The sequence below is a fragment of the Sturnus vulgaris genome, chromosome 8 (genome assembly GCF_052056855.1).
Source record: "Sturnus vulgaris isolate bStuVul1 chromosome 8, bStuVul1.hap1, whole genome shotgun sequence".
NCBI classification, from domain to species: domain Eukaryota; kingdom Metazoa; phylum Chordata; class Aves; order Passeriformes; family Sturnidae; genus Sturnus; species Sturnus vulgaris.
In genome coordinates, this window is record NC_142250.1 from 8851571 (window position 1) to 8871716 (window position 20146).

At 40.1% G+C, this 20146-nt stretch overlaps 1 protein-coding gene across 1 annotated transcript; it reads left to right on the forward strand.

Moving 5' to 3' along the window:
• Window positions 1–462: 462 nt before the first annotated feature.
• On the forward strand, window positions 463–19826 carry TMEM26 (transmembrane protein 26). Its single transcript, XM_014882307.2, has 6 exons — window positions 463–1309; window positions 4467–4545; window positions 9937–10050; window positions 10603–10823; window positions 11856–11932; window positions 14147–19826. Exons 1-6 carry the CDS (start codon window positions 1119–1121, stop codon window positions 14554–14556), a joined length of 1092 nt encoding a protein of 363 aa, XP_014737793.1. The 5' UTR covers window positions 463–1118; the 3' UTR covers window positions 14557–19826.
• The last annotated feature ends 320 nt before the right edge of the window (window positions 19827–20146 follow it).

A 20146-nucleotide genomic window follows, 5' to 3' on the forward strand; every position in this document is an offset into this window, starting at 1 on the left:
AAAAAAATTAAATCTAGGAAGTTAGGACCTCTGAAACACCACCATACTTTACATGGACTTGATTCTCCATTTGCATTTTATAATGGTCTATCTCAATTTAAGTGCTTTGGCAGTAAATTAACAAAACTGGAGCAACACAGTGCCAATTGTGACGAAGAAAAAATTTCTCTTTGGTTATCCAACTGTAAATTCAAAGAAAATATATAATCTCTATGAGAAACATTAAGGAAATTTTAAAACAAATTCTGTACTTCATACACTCTTCCCACAGGATACAAAAAATCTGTCTAGAGGAAACTGACCTAACAGTCAAACTTCAGTGGATTTTTTTGTATATGCCTCTATTGAGCAATTCAGTAAAATTAGTGTTAGCCCGGATTTCATCCCTGTTTCTAGAGTTCTGCAGCTAGCCTGCTTCTTAGTCCTGAAGCAGGGTGTAGATCATACATTAGAGTAGTTTGACTAGATTTCAGTTTGACTTCTGCTGCACAAAGGATTCCAGTATTGAACTAAGCATATAGGTTCTGCTTTCTATATTGCAATGTTAAACGATTTTTAAAATGTAAAACGATTTTAAAGCTCCCAAATATGAATTATCTTTCAGGGGAAGCAGAAAAAGGGATTTGGTTTGCACTCTCAGAAATGCAGTGGAGCTTTCAGCAAAAATGATTCAAATTAATAACGTGCTTTACATTGTGCCTGCTGGAAATGCACGAGGCGAGAGCAGCAAGTGGGGCCGCAGAAGGATGGTAACTGGGCGAGAGGGAAAATCTCGCCGCGCTTGGTCCTTGAGCCGATGATAGAGGGGACAGAAACGAGGCTCCCCACCCCTGCCTTGGGCCGGCCAGGGCTGTTCCGAGCCTGCAAACCACTGCAGCATAGAAGCCTGTGGATTTTTTTGGGTTTTTTTTCCTTCAAAAAGTTTTCAGGAAGTCTGGGGGAGGGGCGATGCTGTTTCTTTTTTGTTATAATGAGCCCCTTTGTGGAGATGGAAGAGGAGAAGAGATCTGTGTGCCGGCGAGGCGCACGGTTCCCGGTGACTCCCAAGGTAACTTGCCAGGGCTTCTAAAAGCAACGGGTCCCCGCCGTGCGGGGCGAAGAGAGGGGGGTGCTGCAGCATGGAGCTGATGGTGCTGCTCAATGCCCTGGTCACTCGCCTGCTCTTCGTGTTGCACTCACTCATCGGGGTTTGGAGAGTGACTGCCGTGAAGAAGGAACCCAAGTACTGGCTGCTGGCACTGCTCAATCTTCTTCTGTGTCTGGAGACAGGGCTCACCCTCAAGTTTAAGCAAGGCAAAGGCTACAAATGGTGAGCATATTTCGCCGGAGTCCCTCTTGCTTCTTTGCATGTACGTTGCTGCAGATACGAAGCTGCCCCTCGAGAGCAGGGGCTGCCCTGGCCCCGGAGCTGCCAGGCGTTCAGGGATCGCGTTTGCTCTACGGCTGCTCCTGGGAGGCAGGGACGGAAAGCTGGTAGATTTTGGCTAGTCCACTGCCACCCAGAGGGCTTTTTAGCCCCCTAGGAGGGACAGTTGTACAGCGGACTACCCGGGAGCCACTTTGCGTGGCTGTGTGTGTCTCTTGATTCAGTCAAGAGGTGGATGCTTGTGGGGCTGCGGCTGCAGCGGGCTGGGGCCACTGGGGCACTTCTGAGCCACAGCGGGTTGGGGCTGAGTGCAGCAGGGGCGGAGGGGTGAGGAGGGACCCTGCAAATGCCCTACATCTTACACCCCGTCCTGCCGTGCCCTAGACTGCACCTCCTCCCCGAGGACTGTATTCCCCTTCTCTCCTCCATGCAACAGCGCTAACACCACGGTACTGCATGAACCTAAACTTGATTAAAAAAAACAAAAGATGAATTAAAACCACTCTTTTGATACATCAAGAGTGGCTTAAATATTTGGATTTGTCAGGCTATTCCAGAGGGGAACTTTCATGCGTGAAAGGCTGCCCAAGAAACGAACAAAAAAGTTAGTCATAGCAGAGCTTGCCCAAGCACATGGGGTTTTATACGTATCTAAAGAATTACTGCTGTCATCTACAGCTCATCAGCACTCAGGCAGCCAAAACGCTCTCTGAAAAGGAGGTGGTCATGTATTGTCAAGACTTCACTAGGACCTTTTATTGTTAAAAACTCAAACCGCAGGCAGGCCTTGAGACAAATCCAGGACTAAAGAGCCTTGGAGCATTTCCATGTTCTTAAAATCCTGCTCATTGCAACCTGTGAAAGTCATTATAATGAAGTGTTGTGTGGCAATTCACATAAGAGTTCCATGCTCTAAATTTGAATGTAAAAAAAGCAGTGATAAAGTCTGGGACATTGGAAAATTGAACAGTGGCAGAGCCCCAAATGAGACAGGCAGATTGAACAGACACAGTTCTTTTGGGAGAGGAGGCAGCAGCAAAATCTTCATGAAGGAGCACTTGCAATTGGAGCTTTTGAAAAACCCAAACGAAAATAGAAACCAGAAGCAGATCCATGTCAGATGAATACACAGAAGACTGGGCTAAATTTATCTAGAAGAAAATTTTGAAAATGGATGTGGTCCAGCACTTTAATCAGCAAAATAAAAGTACTTTTATAGGTGAGAACTGTAGACAAATGACCAGCGTCTATTTGCATCAGGACAATTTTCTGCTCCAGTGGAAAACAGTCACTTTCAGAATAGGCATTAGCATTTGTAGAAACATCTCCTCAGACAATCACCAATCCAAGCAAGGGGCAGAATATGCAGCAGAACTCCTGCCTCCAACACCCTCATATTATCTATTCATTATTGGCAGAGGACTGTTACTTATTATACCAGCATAAAACATTTAATGGCACACGTGGAAAAAAAGTCTTCTTGTGAGCCTGGCCATGTAATACTTCCTTCCAGATTGCTCCTTCTGAAAGAAAGGCAGGGTTAAAGCCCCTGAAATCTCTTGGCCTGATGTGGTATCATTAGCTCAGTATTGCTAACCTGCCAGCTGGATGGATTTTTTGTGTGCTCAAGTCCTACAGGAAATACTGTCAAATGTTAGTTCTTCCATTCAAATGAGAGGTGTGTTCTCTCCCAAAATAACCAGGCTAAAAACCAACAGAATCACTAATCTTTTTTTTTAAGGGGAAAAAAATAACAACAACAAAAACAAAACAAAACAAAACAGAACACCACACTGCTAAAACAAACAACACCCCCTCAACCCTGAAAAACAAAAAACCCCACAATTAAAACCCAAACTATCTTAGAGGGGATTATTTGAAACATTTCAGAGCACTTCAGCAACCCAGTAATGTCCCCAAGCAGCAGAATATTTTGTTTTCCTCAATACCTAATCTTTACTAGAAAAGTAATGATTACCAAAATAAAGGTACATTCAACGTGGGGACAAACAATAAATGCAACAACATTTGACCAAAATGTTACTGTAGTTACATACTTATAAGCAGCTTAAATTCATTGCAGAATATGTGGCAGGATAGAAAGAACGAAGCAAATGGCCCAAGTTGGATCCCATTGCCCAGTCCCAGGGCATTGCAGCAATGCCCACTCCATAATGTAGAATGCAGAGCTAGATTGAACATTTGTGGCATTGCACCTCATTCCTACTCCAAAAGTACAGAATTGCCAAAAAACCCAACCCAATCAAATGTCATGTGTTTAATAAGAAAACATCAGCATCTCTTATAAGAATCACTACTTGTAGGAGTCATGAAACCTCTCCATTACTTCTGAATAAACTCAGCTAAAGAATCTGAAGATAATAAATCTTCATTAACATCAGTTATTGTGCTGGTTTTATTCGAATAAATTATTTTCATGGGGCGTTTGGCCAGCATCAACCCATTACAGTTATATAGAAGACTGGCAGGGAGAAAAGAACTAGAAAATTCTACCATTGCCAGCACAAGTGAGGAAACAAGGCCAAGACCCATTTTCATAGACCCATTTTAAGTGCACAGCCTGCAACTAAAAGATCTCCTACTGAAGTAATGCTTGTTTTAGGCAATCTGATGCTATTTCTACCTTTCTTGTATCAATGCACAGGATTGTGAGCAACCACCTTTATCTCAGCATCACTCAGTGAAGTGACTCAATGTATTAATTCACTCTTCAGAAATCAGAAAGAGCATAAAAATAGCATTTTTAAATACAGAAAATGCTGTGATAGAAATACAAACAGAAGTTTGATAGAACAGATAGAAATACAAAGGCAAAGTGCCTTTTGTCTGTTCTTTAAAAAGAGATTTTAAATAAATTTGCATAAATGACCTTAGGTGAATGCACAGATAAACCTATTCTTTATAATATTCACACAGCATGAGCAATCCAACAAGAACAGCAATTCTTATTTGCAGTTACCCTGTTTCTTAATATCCCATATGGTAGAGGCACAAGAGATTGCATATCCTAACATTATCTGTGTTGGAAAGTATTTATGATGTGTCATAATACCAAGATATCTTTTCTTTTCCTTCACAGGTTTTCACCAGCAATATTTTTATATCTGATTTGCATAGTACCATCACTATGGCTACTAGAAATTCATCATGGGACTCAGGTATTTATTATGGGACAAGATGGATTAGTTTGAAATTGATGCATTATTTGACAGGTTGACTTCAGACAGAAGTCTGCTAAGTCTTGTTCCAATTCTCTCTTTCATATTGGTGGGTGTCCCAATCCAGCTACACTTATATTATGGCTACTGTGCACTTCCTAATTATCAGATAATGAGCCTCTTTCCTATTTAAAAATGAGACCATTTATTTGTATTTATCTGAGGAACTGAGGACTAGAAGTTTGAAAAACACAGCCTTTCTTCCCCAGGTTACCAGCATAAATATTGCTCAGTAGAGTAAAAGATCTTCATTGCTTTAGAGGCCTTTGTAAAATAAAGTGAGTTTCACAGCATGTAAAAGCAAATGCCACAACTTCAAGCAAGTCAAAATTGACACAGGTATCAGTGAAAGGGGTCTTAAACTCAGGTTACCTCATGCAACGTGGAACATACAGATTGTTACAACAGCTGGAAATATGTCTGACAAGGTTTATATCCTTCCTTTCTTTGTGCTGCATAGTAATCGGGGGTTGGGGGTGGGGCAGGGCCTGGATTCCATTTCAGGACTAAAGCACATGGTAAGATTTTTAAGGGCAAGTGTTCTGGCGTCAGTTGGGCCAGAAGAGAGCCCCTTTGCCCGACAGGTCTCACTGAGTCAAGTTCATGTAGGCTACTTTCAAGTCCCTATAGCACTTCCATGCAGTGAAAAGGAAATTTTGTCTGTCCCAGCATTTGCACATATGCAGTGCCTTACATACAGAGTAGTAAAGGTTCTGATTGGAACAAGAACAAAAAGTAACAGAAGAAAATACATAAATTAGACTAAAAATACCTAGTGCCTCATTTTCTCCTTTGAAGCATTGCTAGAGCCCACAGAATCATAATCAAATATTCAAAATTGTGTTTACACTGAAAATGCCTGAGGCTTTTTTTAAATACAGCAGCAGGAATTTATTGTCATCTTGTTTTCCCAAATCCCCTTAAACAGTCACAGACAGGTAATGTGGATATTGAGAACATTTGTCATAGTTAAATCTGGTCCAAGAAACAGGCTAATTCTGTAGTCAAAGGCAGCAGTTTATTTCCCAAAATGATGTTAGAACATGGCATACTTTGTTCTTATTGATATACTGCTATTGTGAATTAAAGAGGGAGTATATCAAGTTAACAGCTTAGTTTATACCTGGAGAGACAGGATTGAGAGTTCTGGAAACACAGAGTCTAACAGGTTCAAAAACAATGCCTCCAGAAGGGGAGCAGCTTTCCTAACATTTAATCTCAAACACAGCACCCAGCCTAGTACTACCCTTAATACTGAAGTATTCCTGGGATTTCATTATTTAAATGCAAACAGAATGGGTAATTATGCAATGACTAGATCCATACTTTTAATATATACACTATGAAAACAGTGTGTGGTCTTTAAGACAGTAGAACTTTGATGTCATGTTGAATCTTTACCAGGAAGTGTCAGCTGCTTGTCAATGCTGTTATTTAAAGCAGGTGCTAATAGGCAGTCTCTCTTCCTGAAGACAGAAGCAATTCTGCCTCTCTGTGTACTGCAGAACTGGACTTATAATACCATTCATATATCAAGGGTGAAATACTGACTGCATGGAAACTACTGTTTCGTGGTAACATATTTAGGGATGAAATATATGTTTGGGAGAGATGATAAAGCCAATTGAACTGTACAGAGAGAAAAAATTGCTGTCTTCTGTCAAGCAAATTGAAACTATTTAATCCATTTAAAAAACCAAACATTCTTTTGTAATGATGTACAGGATCTCAGGACTCTGTTACCTTTTCAAATGCCTGGCGTGCCACTGCCACAGAAAGCAGTAACTGACCACCTTTTGCTGGGCTTACCCAGCTACTAGGGCCATAGTCAATGCAGGCTTCCAGTCAGGAATAAGACAGATACTTGGTAAACCTTGTAATTATTTTTAACCACCTTGAACTTTTAACCAACTTGAACATTTTGGGGATATAGTGAATATCACTGTCCATTCCCTCAGCCTCATTCTGAGGTGGGATTCTCTAAATTCGCTAAAATTATACCAAAATAAATTCCTCAAAGGGATCTTACATCTTTCACCATTCCTTCCTTGCCATACCCATTATATTCCTCAATTTAGGAAACAACTTAGGTAATCTTTTCTTCATGTTTTACATTTCAGCTTTCCTGTATGAGCAAAATGAAGCAGTGAGGAGTGCTTTGAATTTCTGACATCACATATGTTTCCATAGTGACATATGTTTCCATAGCCACACTGTTTGCAGCAAAGCACAGACAGCAAGCCAGGTACCTGTTGCTTGGCAGAGGGCCTGCTCCAGGGAAGGGCTGGACTCTTCCAAAATGTCCTCAGCCTGAAAGCTTCCATGCACATTAATAGGTTGAGGGTACTCCACCGTAATATTCAAGTGTCAATTTTACACCTCAATGCTGGCCCCATTATGAAAAGTTTTAGCTAACCTCAGTTTTATTTGAAAATAATAGATTGTGAATAAGGTGCAAACAGAAATTGGCAGAATTAGTTTGGTGTTTCAGGTGTTCCTTGTGCACTGGCAGCAAGCTTCTCTGCAGGTCACGCACTGGACATCACCATGTCATGCAACAGCATATCCATTTTGATTAGATGGCTTATGAATCAGGGGTATGTAGGCTTCATCTCAGAAGAAATAAAAGAAAGTAATCCAAGTCAGAATTGATACAAAATGTGTACAGCTTCTTCCTGTTTTATCTTTGCACAGAAGAAAACCTGAAAACCAAACAATTTTTATTTAGCTTGGTACACAGTCAATACCTAGGACTAGCTGGGGTCTAGTAGTAAAAAGGCAAACCATGTTTATCAAGTGCCTGTGAAACAGTAAAACAGTATTCACTTTCTTCTTGTCACATTCCCATTTAGTCACTGCACATCCATAAGTCAGTAAGTAAATAAGCCTGGTACCAACAGTCCTATTTACATGCATATATATGATGTAAATAAAGGCTCTTCTCCAAATTTTCAAGTGAATCACTTCACAATCCCATTTAATAAATATTCAGAGAAGAACAAACCCAAACAAGATATGAGCAAACTTAAATAAAAAACCCAGACGCCTACTTAAACAAATAAAATAGGAGCCTACTTAAATGACTGGCTTTGCAGATACAGATTTCCATTTCCTGCCTGGAAGCAATTGAGAAGAGCTATAGACTGGCCCTGAGCTTGCCATTCAGTCCAAAATCACAGAGCCTTGCTCTGAAAACAGTAACCCACTTATCTGCTGAAAGTATCACAAAAATTACATATAAGGAAAAACATTTACTAAATACACCAATAACGTGAATTAATTTTCTTAGAGGTATTTCCTGCATCTTTGTGCTGCTAGAACAAGAGAAAAAGAGCTCCCTCTGCAAGCCATGGCATGGTTTCTTCCACCTACTTCTAGCAGTCAAGCTGCTGAGTCCTGCAGCTCCTCAGACTTGGATGTGAAGTTCTGAACAGGTTCATGGTTGCTTTCCTCTTATTGTGCCAGACCAGGCAAGGGGCCAGAGGGGTGAGCTTAAATGCAGACTTAATGACAGACCAAAGGCTGTCAGTCGGCCTTCCTCCTCCTGTACAGGTCAGTCATCCCTTTGCCCTACCCAGGCTACTTGTGGATGTTCACATCTTAGTATTCTGGGGTGATTAGGACAGTTATGCCATATTTTTAGATTGTGGTCTCCTCAGCTGTCTCACACAGCCAATGGAAGGAACTCAGCCTGACTTTGACCTTGGGAGTGGGTCTCCATAGACTTTAGGGGTTTTCTGTAGGTAGCAGATACAGATGCCTCACCAGAGCACCAATGAAATTTCATTTCCAACACATCCTCTGAACAAGCCGTTCCCTCTCTCTCCTTTAGTTTAAGGGCAAACCCAGGGAGATTAGCCCTACACAGCTGTAGCCAGGCAGAGTACCAGCCTCTCCATCTCACTGTTTCCGTGACAGAACTGTAAACTTTAGACTAAATGGAAATATCTTCTCCACATCTGTGTGTCAATTTTTCAAGACTCTCACACCCACTGTTCAAATAAGACAAGCATTCATCTTAAGACTCTTTACCGCCAACTCTAAAAGCAACAAGCACTGACATTTTTTCCAGATTTTTCAAGTCAGGAAATTTATCCACCATAAGGTCAGACAAGAGGCAGCATTTACCCAGATTCTGAACAACATATCAGAAACCAAGCAAAGTATCAAAGCAGAATCTGAAATTTGCTGAAAAATATTGTTCTTATATTGGCAGGCTTGATGCTGAACACAACTACTCAGTATGCTCTCGAACACATTCCAATTGTTGCAGAAAATCAGTCCCTGTGAATGTGACGGGGGGCCCAATGGAGAAATGCAAATCACCTGCAATTCTCTGGCAAAAATAAGATACAATAAAAGTCCTTAGTAATAGCATAGTTTGATTTTCTAATTATTCTCTTTTTATTACAATGGAGATAGATGTTATGGATTGTTATGAAGACAGATTTTGGAGCTATGCCCCCTAGTTGCTCCTGGGCCAGTCTTGGGTGTGAAGGTAGAAAGGCAGGACAGTGCATACAGAACATAGCATCACCACTGGTTTACTGCGGTAACAGTAACAGTAACAGTACAGTACAGTACAGTAACAGTACGTTTTAGCCAATGCTCAATTTCCCAGATGACCGTGTTCTTTTAGAAAGTAAAATTTATTCCATTTCAAGGAGATAGGCAACAATACAGGTCTAGTTCTCTTAAACACTCCTTTATTTCACCTCTCATCCTATGAATTTCCTTACAAAATAAGGCACAGCAGGGACAGGAGAGATGGAGAATACAGGCCAAATATCCTACCTCAACTTATTTTCTGCTTTGAGGGAAGTTATACAGAAAAATGAAACAGTGACATTTTCAGAGAGCTTTTCCTGGATAGTAGAAAAGAGAAGCAGATATTTTGAGAACAAGTTTGAATACAGGGCCTGGCCATCACCAGTTTTTACCTTATTTGCCTGTTTTAACCAAAGAGAAACCATGTAGGGAACCCAGCAGGAAGTTCAGGAGAGCTGCAAGCAGATCACATTCACAGGGGGGAGACTTAAGAGCACAGAGATGTCACCCACTCCATCGGCCTTTGAATTTGCATCCACTTCTGCAGTACAGTCCTGTACTTTCTCAGGAACCTACTACATATCACTCTTGTCCTCATGATAGGAATTCCTCCCTTCTGAAAAAAAGGGGAATTACATTAAGAGTGAGGGTGTTTGTAAACATCAGCTGTCTTTTACAAATGAACCCTCTGCAGTTCAGCAAAACAGGACAGTCTCAGCCATAGAGCACATCTGCTCCCTGGGTGGGATGTTTACACATGTGTCATGTTTTTGTTCACAACAGTACTGTGCCAATGAGCCAGGGGCAGTTCAGGTGAATGTCAGCAATCAAGACTTCAATCAATCGAGAGAGAGCAGTCATGGAAGTGAGGGAACAGATCACCACATCATTCAAACGGTAGGGCACCTTTTCCTGTTTCTGTAGAGATATTATGACAATTAGAGATAAGCACCTTGCAGAGTGAGTAAAACAAAAAAAAAAAACCACCAAAACCCCTCCTCCCCTAAAAAACCCAAGAAGGCAAACAACCCAAGATATGTATATTATATATATCTGTAGTTTAGAAAATCACATTATGAAAATACAACATTCAGCATACTAACTATTGTTGCTAAGACCAGTCTCTGTGTAAAGAAGAGATGCTCCTATCATTCTCTTCTGAATCTCAGTAACTGAATTTAGAAAGTGCCTGGGTAGTGATCTGCAAAGGATAATGCTCAATTGAAAAATAAGAACAGGAGGAGTAGTGCACAGAGAAAGATTTTATATTCATTATCCAAAGTCTGTATTAAAGTACCTTTTTAAACCAGGCCTGCCAGATGGAAATTATTTGTTTTCATACAATGTGAAAGGGAACAAAAGCAGGCTCAAAGACAAACACAGTCTCTGAAGGTACCTATAACATCAGTCTCCTGAAGTTACAGTGTATTATTGCTGTCTTTTAAACAGGCTAAAGTCTTTGTCAATCAGCTTTCCACAATCTGCGAGACTGTATGGACACTGGCCCTCCACCAGACTTTTCTACTGCTACTAGTAGTTGGGAGATGGCTTCTCCCCATTGGAGTTGAAATCACTCGGGATCAATTGTCTCAGCTGCTTCTCATGTTCGTGGGAACAGCAGCAGATATACTTGAATTTGCTAGTGAAACCTTGGACATTGAGGATGTTCGGTAAGGATATTTTGCTGATGTAAATAACTTGCACTGTGCAAGATATTTCTGTAATATGCAGTGCTCAGACTGGTAAAACTGTGCTTCTCATAGAAAACAGAAGGCAACATTCAAGGGCTCTGTGTGCCTGCTCTTGCCTTTCCCTCTGTGAAAGGCCTAAGTCCTGTGAGCTTTGTTATGGATTACTTGTGTTGCCAGCAGAGATGCATGTCACGTCATCACAATGAAAGGGTTCAGAGAGCCAAATGAGCAGCCTAACTGCCAGGCAACATCAGTTCTTATGGCTACAGGAGCTGAAACACTGGATACACAGTGAGCCCCCCTTCAGGATAATGAATTGTTTTAGATGGGCAAGGAAGCAACTAGAGCTGGCTTAAGAGATTCATTATCCAAGTTGCTCCTTTGGTTATCTTGTGTACTTCATGGTAGAGTGACAAAAGTGTTCAAAGATAAGAAGAAAGGGATTGGCACAGTCTGGTATGAATTTTCAACACTCTGATCTCTACCAGAGAAAGTAAGCTCATCTCCCCCTCACACTGCTGAGAGGTGAGCTGTGAACATCCATCATAAAGAAAGAGTCACAGAAGAGGTTCATCTTCTCTAACAAATACTATTTTATATTTTTGTAATTATCATAGCAAGGCTTTTAGAGCAGGAAAAGAGTCCTTCACACTCGGCATAGAAGCTTCAGGTTGCAAAGAATGTGTAATCACTACAAGGGTAAAGATAACCCCCCTCTGAGCCACAGAATCTATTCTCATATGCTTATTATTATAACAATAGCTTCAGATATTTAGTGCAAGTACACAGCTGGAACATGTAAGCCTTAACGGCAAAAATTCCATACAAAAAGGTGCTTCTGTTTTCCTTAGTGTTGCATCGTAAAAGTACATATAAATCAATCAATCAATCAATCAATCACTGCTTCACTCAATGACCCTTCAAATGACATTCCAAACACTACAGGAAGCATTTTTGTGATCACATAAGGAAACTAAATCTTCATTGTTATCACTTTTTCCCTTCCCATAGGAAGAATTACGCTCTCATAAATGCAATTCTTGCTGTATGGACCTGGAGTATGTTACAATTTCCACTTGATCTTGCAGGTTAGTACTTGCACATAGACAAGAAAGGAGAAAAAATGCTCTTAAGTTTTTCCTGGTACATCTTGTGGCTGTGCACACACTAAAGGCTGTACCAAGCACTCCTGGTGGAGAGGAATTCATATGACAACAGCTTTTGAAGAAAGCTCATTGTGGTTTCTTTTGAGGAAACACTTGTTTCTGGCTAACCTCTGATCTCGCTGATAGAGCTCTCTACATTCAGGAAAAGGAAAAAAGTGTTGCAGTATTGTATTGCTCCAGTTGCCTGTTATGCCTTAAACTTCACTATATGAGCTCTCAAGTTAGATCTGGTCTATTATGGCTCAGATTTGGGTACAGAGAGGCAGGCAATTGTGAACCACAGAACAGCACAGCCAAAAGCACAAGGAGAACTTACCTATTCATAGGAGACCTAAAGGACTGTATGATGTTGGGAGTGTACACCGTTATCTTAATCTAAAAGGGCCACCTAGTCAGCCAGCTCAGTGCTGTGTTTGTCTCTAGGCAGAAAGAGCTTCTCCCTGTCCAAAAAGAAGAATGAAAGCTGTCTGGAGCATTGTCTGTTCCAGCCATTTTGGCCTCCAATGACAACAAGATTACGACAACTACAGCAGTCCAAAAATGCAGTATCCTCAGTAGCATCTTATACAAAACAGATTTCTAGGCTGACACACTGACTAAAATTATTTTAGTGAAATATTATTTTGTTCATTAATCTTTTTTTCATGGACAGTGCTAGGCTTTGCTTCCAACAGGAAAGTTATGAAAATATTTCATCATTTCAACTCAGCAGCTCACCACCTAAAAAATATGATGCAATCACATTTCAGCTTTATCATAGCTAAAATTCCTGCCACTGCTAAAATATATTCTATTAAAGATTCACAGCACTCAGGTTAAAAAAAAATAAACCAACCAAATAAAAAACATCCTATATACATCACCACCACACAAATAAATTCAAATAGTGCTTAAACAATCTGTTCATTTTTTTTCTCTAGCTGTTGCTTTTCCACTTATTTAATTACATTCACCAGTTAAAAAATTAAATCACTGAAGACACATTTTCCTGAAGTTGCTATGGGTACAGTTTATTGTAGGTACTTCTGTACAATTGCACAGATAGTACTTTTTGTTCAAGCATCAGAATGTTTATTCACACATCAAACAGGAATAAAATAAATTTTTAGGCACTTACTGTTAGACTACAGCAGTGCAGTTAGGATTATTAAACAGCAATGGCACAGAAGCATATTAAAAAATTAGCTGCTGCTGAAGTTTTGCCTAATGGATTCGGCAAATTTCTAAATCTTACATCTCATTTTCCATTTGAGTATCATCTCTTTCTCCCCCCCACCCCAGCATTGACTCAAACAATAGAATTCTTTTGGCAGGTTGCAGTGTTTGGCGGTTGTTACTGCATTATAAGTAGTGATGCTTTTTAAACCAATGAAATCTCCCTGTCCAAGAGACAGGTTAATTAAGCTTCATGTATTTTCGTGAGACACAGTCAAATTTATCTCCACAAACCCTTCTGATGCTCCTTTTGTGGGCACTACATCATAGAAAGCATTTGAACCCACTACCACCTTTAAAGCCAAGGGGAATCCATGCATGCAAGTTCCAGGAGTTCTGTGAAATTCATACCTACAAGGCTAAGAACAAGTAACCATGCTTGAAGTCTTACATGGGAGACAGAAACCACATAATGCTCAATATTGCCTGACACTGAAAAGCCTTATTCTTACTATGACACGTGAAAAAGGCAATGGCTATCTGGTGAATATTTAAAAAGCAATGTCTTAGCATGGAAGAAAGTGAAGTACTACAGCACTGGCTGTTCCTTTTAAGCACAGTTGTTTTTCTTAAGGATGGATACTGGTCCAGCATGTTGATTTACCAAATAAAAGGTCTGGGGAAGTTGTGAAGAATCATTAGGTGATCTCTTTCTGCTCCTTGTTGTAGAAGTGTATAAATCCTGGTATGTTTGAGGGATAAGAAAGGGGAAGTGGTTTTTAGTCCAGTGACCACGTGAGTGGCTCAGGTACCTTCAGTGTGTTTTCCTGAAAAGCAGCCCAGAAACTGGGTATACTATATGTTGCACAGTTTGCAGGTGAATGCATTTATAATCCAGAGTACCCTGTATTGTGAGTGTCCTTTAGGCCAACCCTGGCTCCAGTTCGCAAAGTTGTTTTAACAAAACTGTTTTGCTTCCAGTACAGCATATTGGCTGCAAACCAAGCACATCGGCCAGGCGGATCCCCAGCCTGCTGCTGTGCAGGTACAGCGCAGAGCTCTGGAACATTGGGGTCAGCCTTTTCATACAGGACGGCCCCTTCTTCATTGTGCGTTCAATTCTGATGGGCCACTTCAGAATATTCAATCAGATGCTGGTATTTTTTACAGCTAAGAATATCCTAGTTGTGACTCTACAGTTGTATCGGCTGGCAGTGATAACGTTAGACTTCCGTGCTACTGTTCTGCAGAAGAGCAGGAAAGGAGAAGTCTGTTGCTGCCCATGTGAGCCTTATGAAGCTCATGCTACTGGTCACCAAGAGAACAAAATGAAAGAGTTTGTTGCTTTTCCTCCGAAAGAGGAATCCCAAGCTCCATCAGAAGATCACTGAACAGTTATTGACTTGGAAGAGCTCGCATTTCCCACAGCTTCTTCAGAAGGGCTTTGCTGGATTCTATGATCAAATAGATCATAAGTGCCTAAGTCATCTTTTCCATCAAGAGAACATTAATTTCTTCTAAATTGTAGGGGAGCTTTCTCAAGCAAATAGAAATGGGACTTTTTAAAAATCCCTTTTTTGGTGGGTTTTGACTAGTTCCATATTATATTATTCACAGGGATTTTGTAGCCATAGTTTGTAGTATCAAGAAAGGTTAGGAGCACTAACAAGATTGGTTATTACCATTGGTGGCACTGTGCTGACCTATGTACTTGCATGTATTCAAGTAGAAGGACAAGCCTGTCCTTTATAGGAAGCACAAAAGCATTGAGCTCTACTAGAATGGTAGGGCTATGTAACTACAGTGTGATGAACAATATGTTCGCCATGTACAGGAGGAACTTCAGCAGCAACAACTGTGCAGGCATGTTAGTGCTGTTACTGTGACACAAGAACATTGTTCATTCCAGAAATTTAAGGAAACTTTCTTCAGATGTTACCTCATCTTTGGCTGGATTCACTTAAGAACTAAGCAACACCATGAAACTGCATACAAAAGACTCTTATGACTTGCCTGGTTTGAATAACCTAAACGTTAACAAAAAGAAAAAAAGCAGTCCCTTGGATCACTAGAAGACAACTGCATTTGGTACAGGAATTTTCTACAGAGTTGCTTGCCTTTCTGTTTCTACCAGTTAGAACATAGACGCACAGAACACACATGGATAAAACCTCGCCAAAATATTCATAAATACTTTTTTCCTCTTGATTTCACAGTTCTGTTCTTACAGTTGAGACAGTTTTTTGAATGTCTTCATTTTGTATGATTTTTAAAAGTGGCCTGACCTAGACACAGAATGTTTCTAGAAATAAGATAGCACTGCTGCTCAAAGCAATCTAAGCCAAAGGTTTCAGGCATGCACTTCATGTCTTGTGAAATACTACAAGGTCCCATGAAATAACCTGAGAAATTGTCTGATCTCGTGAGTGTCAAGATCCATTTTTAAGAAATGGTTTATAATTAATACTTTATTACTTTCACATTTGGAGTGAACAACATAGGCCCCAATTTCTCCCAAGAGCACACTTGAGATCAGAGTAAGATCATTGACTTTGCGGGACTTAGCTTAGAGAAGCTGAAAGTAAGATAAGTGATTTTTAAAAGTCTGCCTAAAAATTATTTTCTCACAGAAAATGGCAGGTGCTTTTACAGATTTCTGCATCCATTCTGAAAAAGAGCAGAAAAGCATACAGAGTGACTTAATTAAGATAATTTCACATATTAAAAACACCAAATTAAACCTTATTTTCTAAAGTCTCAGCTATCTGAAAACCAGAGTCTGGTTTCAGGTAAGAATGAAAGTGTTTCTACCATCATTGCCACAGTCATATGCTTATTTATCCACAGCCTGATTAGCAATGACACATTTATTCTTTAAAAGATTAACCTATTTAAAAAGTCCAAACACCAAAGATGTGAACATGTGTTTATACTTGTGAGTTCTTACTGTTCTATGCAGGATAAGACCCTTCCATTATGAAAGAAGAAAACACACAGCCATAAGGAAGTATCATATGCTTCATAGCCCAGTCTACCATTTATATAATAGTAAGAATGTGCAACACCTCCTTCTCTGCTTATTTTCAACCTTTTTCCAGCAAAAAACAGCAGCATTTTTTAAAAGCCAATCACTACATGCCATGATATTGTGAGGTAGACATATGGAAAATGGAATGCAACTTCATTTTGGATTTTAATTCAAGTCTAGAGGTAAAAAAGTGACAGTTCTGATGATGAGCTGTGCTGTCTAAAACCTTTCATACTGGGATGAATTTAGAATCACTTGGTAGAACCACAACATAGCTCGTCCTTGTGGACGCAAGCTGGAACTACTTGTATTCATTTTGAGTTTACCACTTGCTGATATAGTAATTATCCTGTTAAAAGGATCACTGCTAATTAATTTGGAGTGTACTGAGCTTGCTAGAACATCATTCTAAATTCATCAGCACAAAAATTGCAAGGATGTACTTTTTTAAAACTTGCTATTTAAAGTCTTCGTTCAGCAACAAACTGCCTACTAGACTCAGTCTGCAGCAAATGCAAGATCCCCTGGGGTCAGCAGTACAGAGACTGGTTACAGCAGGAGTATTTTACAGCAAGCTCTATTTCCTGGTCTTCAGGCTGTTCAATTTTAAACAGCAGTAAAGCTTCTAATAACGTTTATGGTGATAAGAACTCAGTCCAGTTTTAGGTGGTTACTACAAGATCCCATCCTCATTCACTCACAGACAAAATATGCCAGATCCTCTTCATGTTTACAATAGAGTATATTTCGACTTCCCTTTTCCTCCCCACTATTGCAGTGGTGGCAATCAGATTGCTTAAAACCAGAAGAAAATCCAGACTAACAAAGTAGTAACATAAATTCCCACTTGGGTACAGAGGGGAATCACATTTATCAGGTAGCAGCACGAGTGACGTGCAGCTCCCACTACTTCACTGAGAAGCCTGGAAATGGCAATTAAGGAGTCTAGTAACTTGTATGTTTTGGGCAGAGCAGCAAACCCCAGTTGCAAACTCTTCTCAGTTTCCTGTTGCAAATGTTTGGAGCAGGACTGCAGCTTTGTGTTTTGCAGCAGGCTGTTGGAGGCACCTGAAGCAGAAGCTGGCTGCAGGGAGCCCTGGTGCCATCCCACAGCCTTCCAGAGCTCTGCACTGGGCAAGGGGTAGAATGGATCCACTTGAAGATCTGCCAGCGTCTGTGGTATACCCGAAGATGTCATGCTTGCTCTGCAGGAAAAGTTGCAGTAAACCTTCAGATGGGGAAAATTCAGGCCTCCAAAATGGAAGAATTTCAGAACATTTATCTTAACCATTATTTACTCAGGTCAGGAGAACACATTACTAAATCTTTTCTGCAAATAGATATCTGACAGTTTACTGTTGTTTATTCAGGCCTTGTCCTTCTAAATTTTCCTCTATTAAACCTCACTAAAATGTTTCACCACTTGTCTTTTTCTGAGCTAAAATGTATTCCTCCTTTCTTTTGGACATTGGCTCAAATAAGATCATAGTCTTAAGCAGGAAAAACAACAAACAACAGTGATGATTCTATTGCATTCCTGTTGGTATTTGTACTGTACTGTGTTCTCTGTGACCATGTGGAAATGGAAGAAAATATGCAATTACTTTTAAAAAATTCCAACAGCATTTTGCAAATAAAAGGCAGTTACCTCAGGCATAGCTGCCAATTTATTATGTGAGAGCTGACTGTTATATGTTGCTATTAATTATATCTTCCACATGCTGCTTTTCCTTTCCATGCTTCGTAAGTTAATTACTTAGGCCAGATTCTGACTGCTGCCATTCCTTTGAAAACCCACAGCAACTGCAGCTAATTTCATTCTGTCCTGGATAGATTCTTTATTCAGAGCCTTTGCCTCCAAGTATGCAAATCACAGTGCAATCCCCAAGAGGATGTGTTTAATATCTGCACACAGGAGGCATTTTAAAATACACACACAAATACATACAATGCATTTAGATACCCTCACACACACCTGGCAATGCCCAATATACAGCTTTTATTTCTGTATTAACCTTTGAGACTGCCAGTAAAAACACTCTGCAAATGCCCCCAAAACACAGAAAATACCTAAGCTTTACAAGTATCTTGAAACTTAAGTAGTAAGCATTCCCTACTCTGAATAATATACTGATTTAAAAAGAAAAAAAATTAAGTTCCCTGGAGTATATTCTTCCCATTAAGATTTCTTCATTTGAATGAAATGTACCCAATCATTGTTTCCCCTCAAAAATAAGCATTAGAACGTAACACCAGAACAAAGTGTTTAAAACTGCACAAGGCTGTTTCTCTAATGCTGTATCAATAGAAAATAGTCAAGCTTTGGAATCAGCAGGCTGGAGAGTCCCTGGCCCCTCTGTCTTTGGATTCAGTTTTCCACTTTTTTCACACTGTTATATGAGGAAGGAAGTCTCTCCTTCCTTACAAGAGGAAAGAAAACAGATCATTCCTAATCTGTAGTGGTGAAGCAACAAAAATGTGTCACAGTGACAAAAGAAGCACAGATGTTTACCCAAGATTGGTCACTGCACCAGCACAGAAATACAGCAGTACAGACCCCTAATGGAACAGATATTAATGACTGAGATAATCATACATGAGCTGTGTTGTGAAAACATTTCCTGGCCCTTCACAGCCAGCACAGGAAGGGTTCTCAACAGCCAGCTCCATTCCAGTATCTCCAGCAAGGTGCTAGGACAGGAATTCCAGTGATCCCAAGTCTGTCTTGAAGGTATCACTGAAATCCTTTGTGCAAATTTTTCTTAATTTGGTCTCCTTTGGGTTGTATCTTTTCCCTTCAGATTGGGCAAAAGGCCTGAGAGTGAAAATAATGTAACTATAAAAAACCCTTCATTTATCAACCTAAACCTTAACCTCACCCTCTACATACTGCTCTTTGCTCATCCACATTTCTGCCCGCTTTCTGGGCCCACCTTCCAGATCTCAGCGCACAGACAAAACATGTTAAGCACTGCACCTCCCACTGCTGTCTGAGAAAGTCTTTACAAAAGAACACAAGAATTCAGGCCAAAGATTAAGAAGAACCAAGCCTATTTCCTCCTGTTAAAGATGAAAGCTATCTACAGCTGCCAAAGCATTTCCTCCATTTGTTTTTAGCCTACTATAGGGAGAAGAATCTTTTCCTGAGTAGTGTCTCTGTGAAGGACTAATTTATTGGAAGAGTAGTATCATTTCCTGTACTTCTGTGGATTATTATCTCTTTTAAACTGTAAGGTCACACAAAGTTTGAAATGAGACTGTCAGGCTGTAGGTAAAAATAATGGAGTTGAAAGGTGGTACAATATAAAAGTGATGCCCTAGCCCAGCATTTTTAATTCTAGGAGATGGGAAAGGCCTCCAAACCAAGTAGAATAGATCTGCATGAGTAGCATCTGTAATAGCAGCTTAGAAGAGCTGAACTAAAAATTGCTCTAAAATCTTCAGTCTAATATTATCTAAGTAATACTATCCTAAAATAATCAGACAGAACAAGTATAATCACAACTAATACCTAGGTCTCACAGAAGACTCCAGAAGAACATTAGAAGAGATTTACAGTGTGAAAAACTGGTTGAGTGTTGCTGTTCTTTCATTTTATATACTCTGAATAAACTGATGCATTTGAAACTGAAACATTTGAAGAATGTGTTGGGCTTACTTTTATGTGATATCTTGCCTTAGTGCTTCACAATTCCGTTCCCCTGATAGAATTCACAAAAAGCTTGTCTTTCACAACAAACTTGGTAGAAGCCTTGTTGGAGCATCTTTCGGGATTGCAAGAGACAATAGTATGCTCAGCTACTTCAGCACATGAACCAAGACAGCTGTCAGACACTATAACTGACTGCAGGCCTCATCCTGCCTTCAGTAAGCATTCACAATGCCACAGCTGAAGAGCAGTACTGTGTCTGTAGTATTACTAGAGAAACATAAAGTCAGGGCTCATTTTCTCA

Bases quoted from the DNA above. Each gene is read 5' to 3' on its own strand.
- TMEM26 (XM_014882307.2), top strand. From the start codon at position 1,119: ATGGAGCTGATGGTGCTGCTCAATGCCCTGGTCACTCGCCTGCTCTTC. The intron at 10,051-10,602 runs GTAGGGCACCTT...TCTTTTAAACAG, and splicing joins ATCACCACATCATTCAAACG to GCTAAAGTCTTTGTCAATCA. The intron at 11,933-14,146 runs GTTAGTACTTGC...TTTTGCTTCCAG, and splicing joins ATTTCCACTTGATCTTGCAG to TACAGCATATTGGCTGCAAA.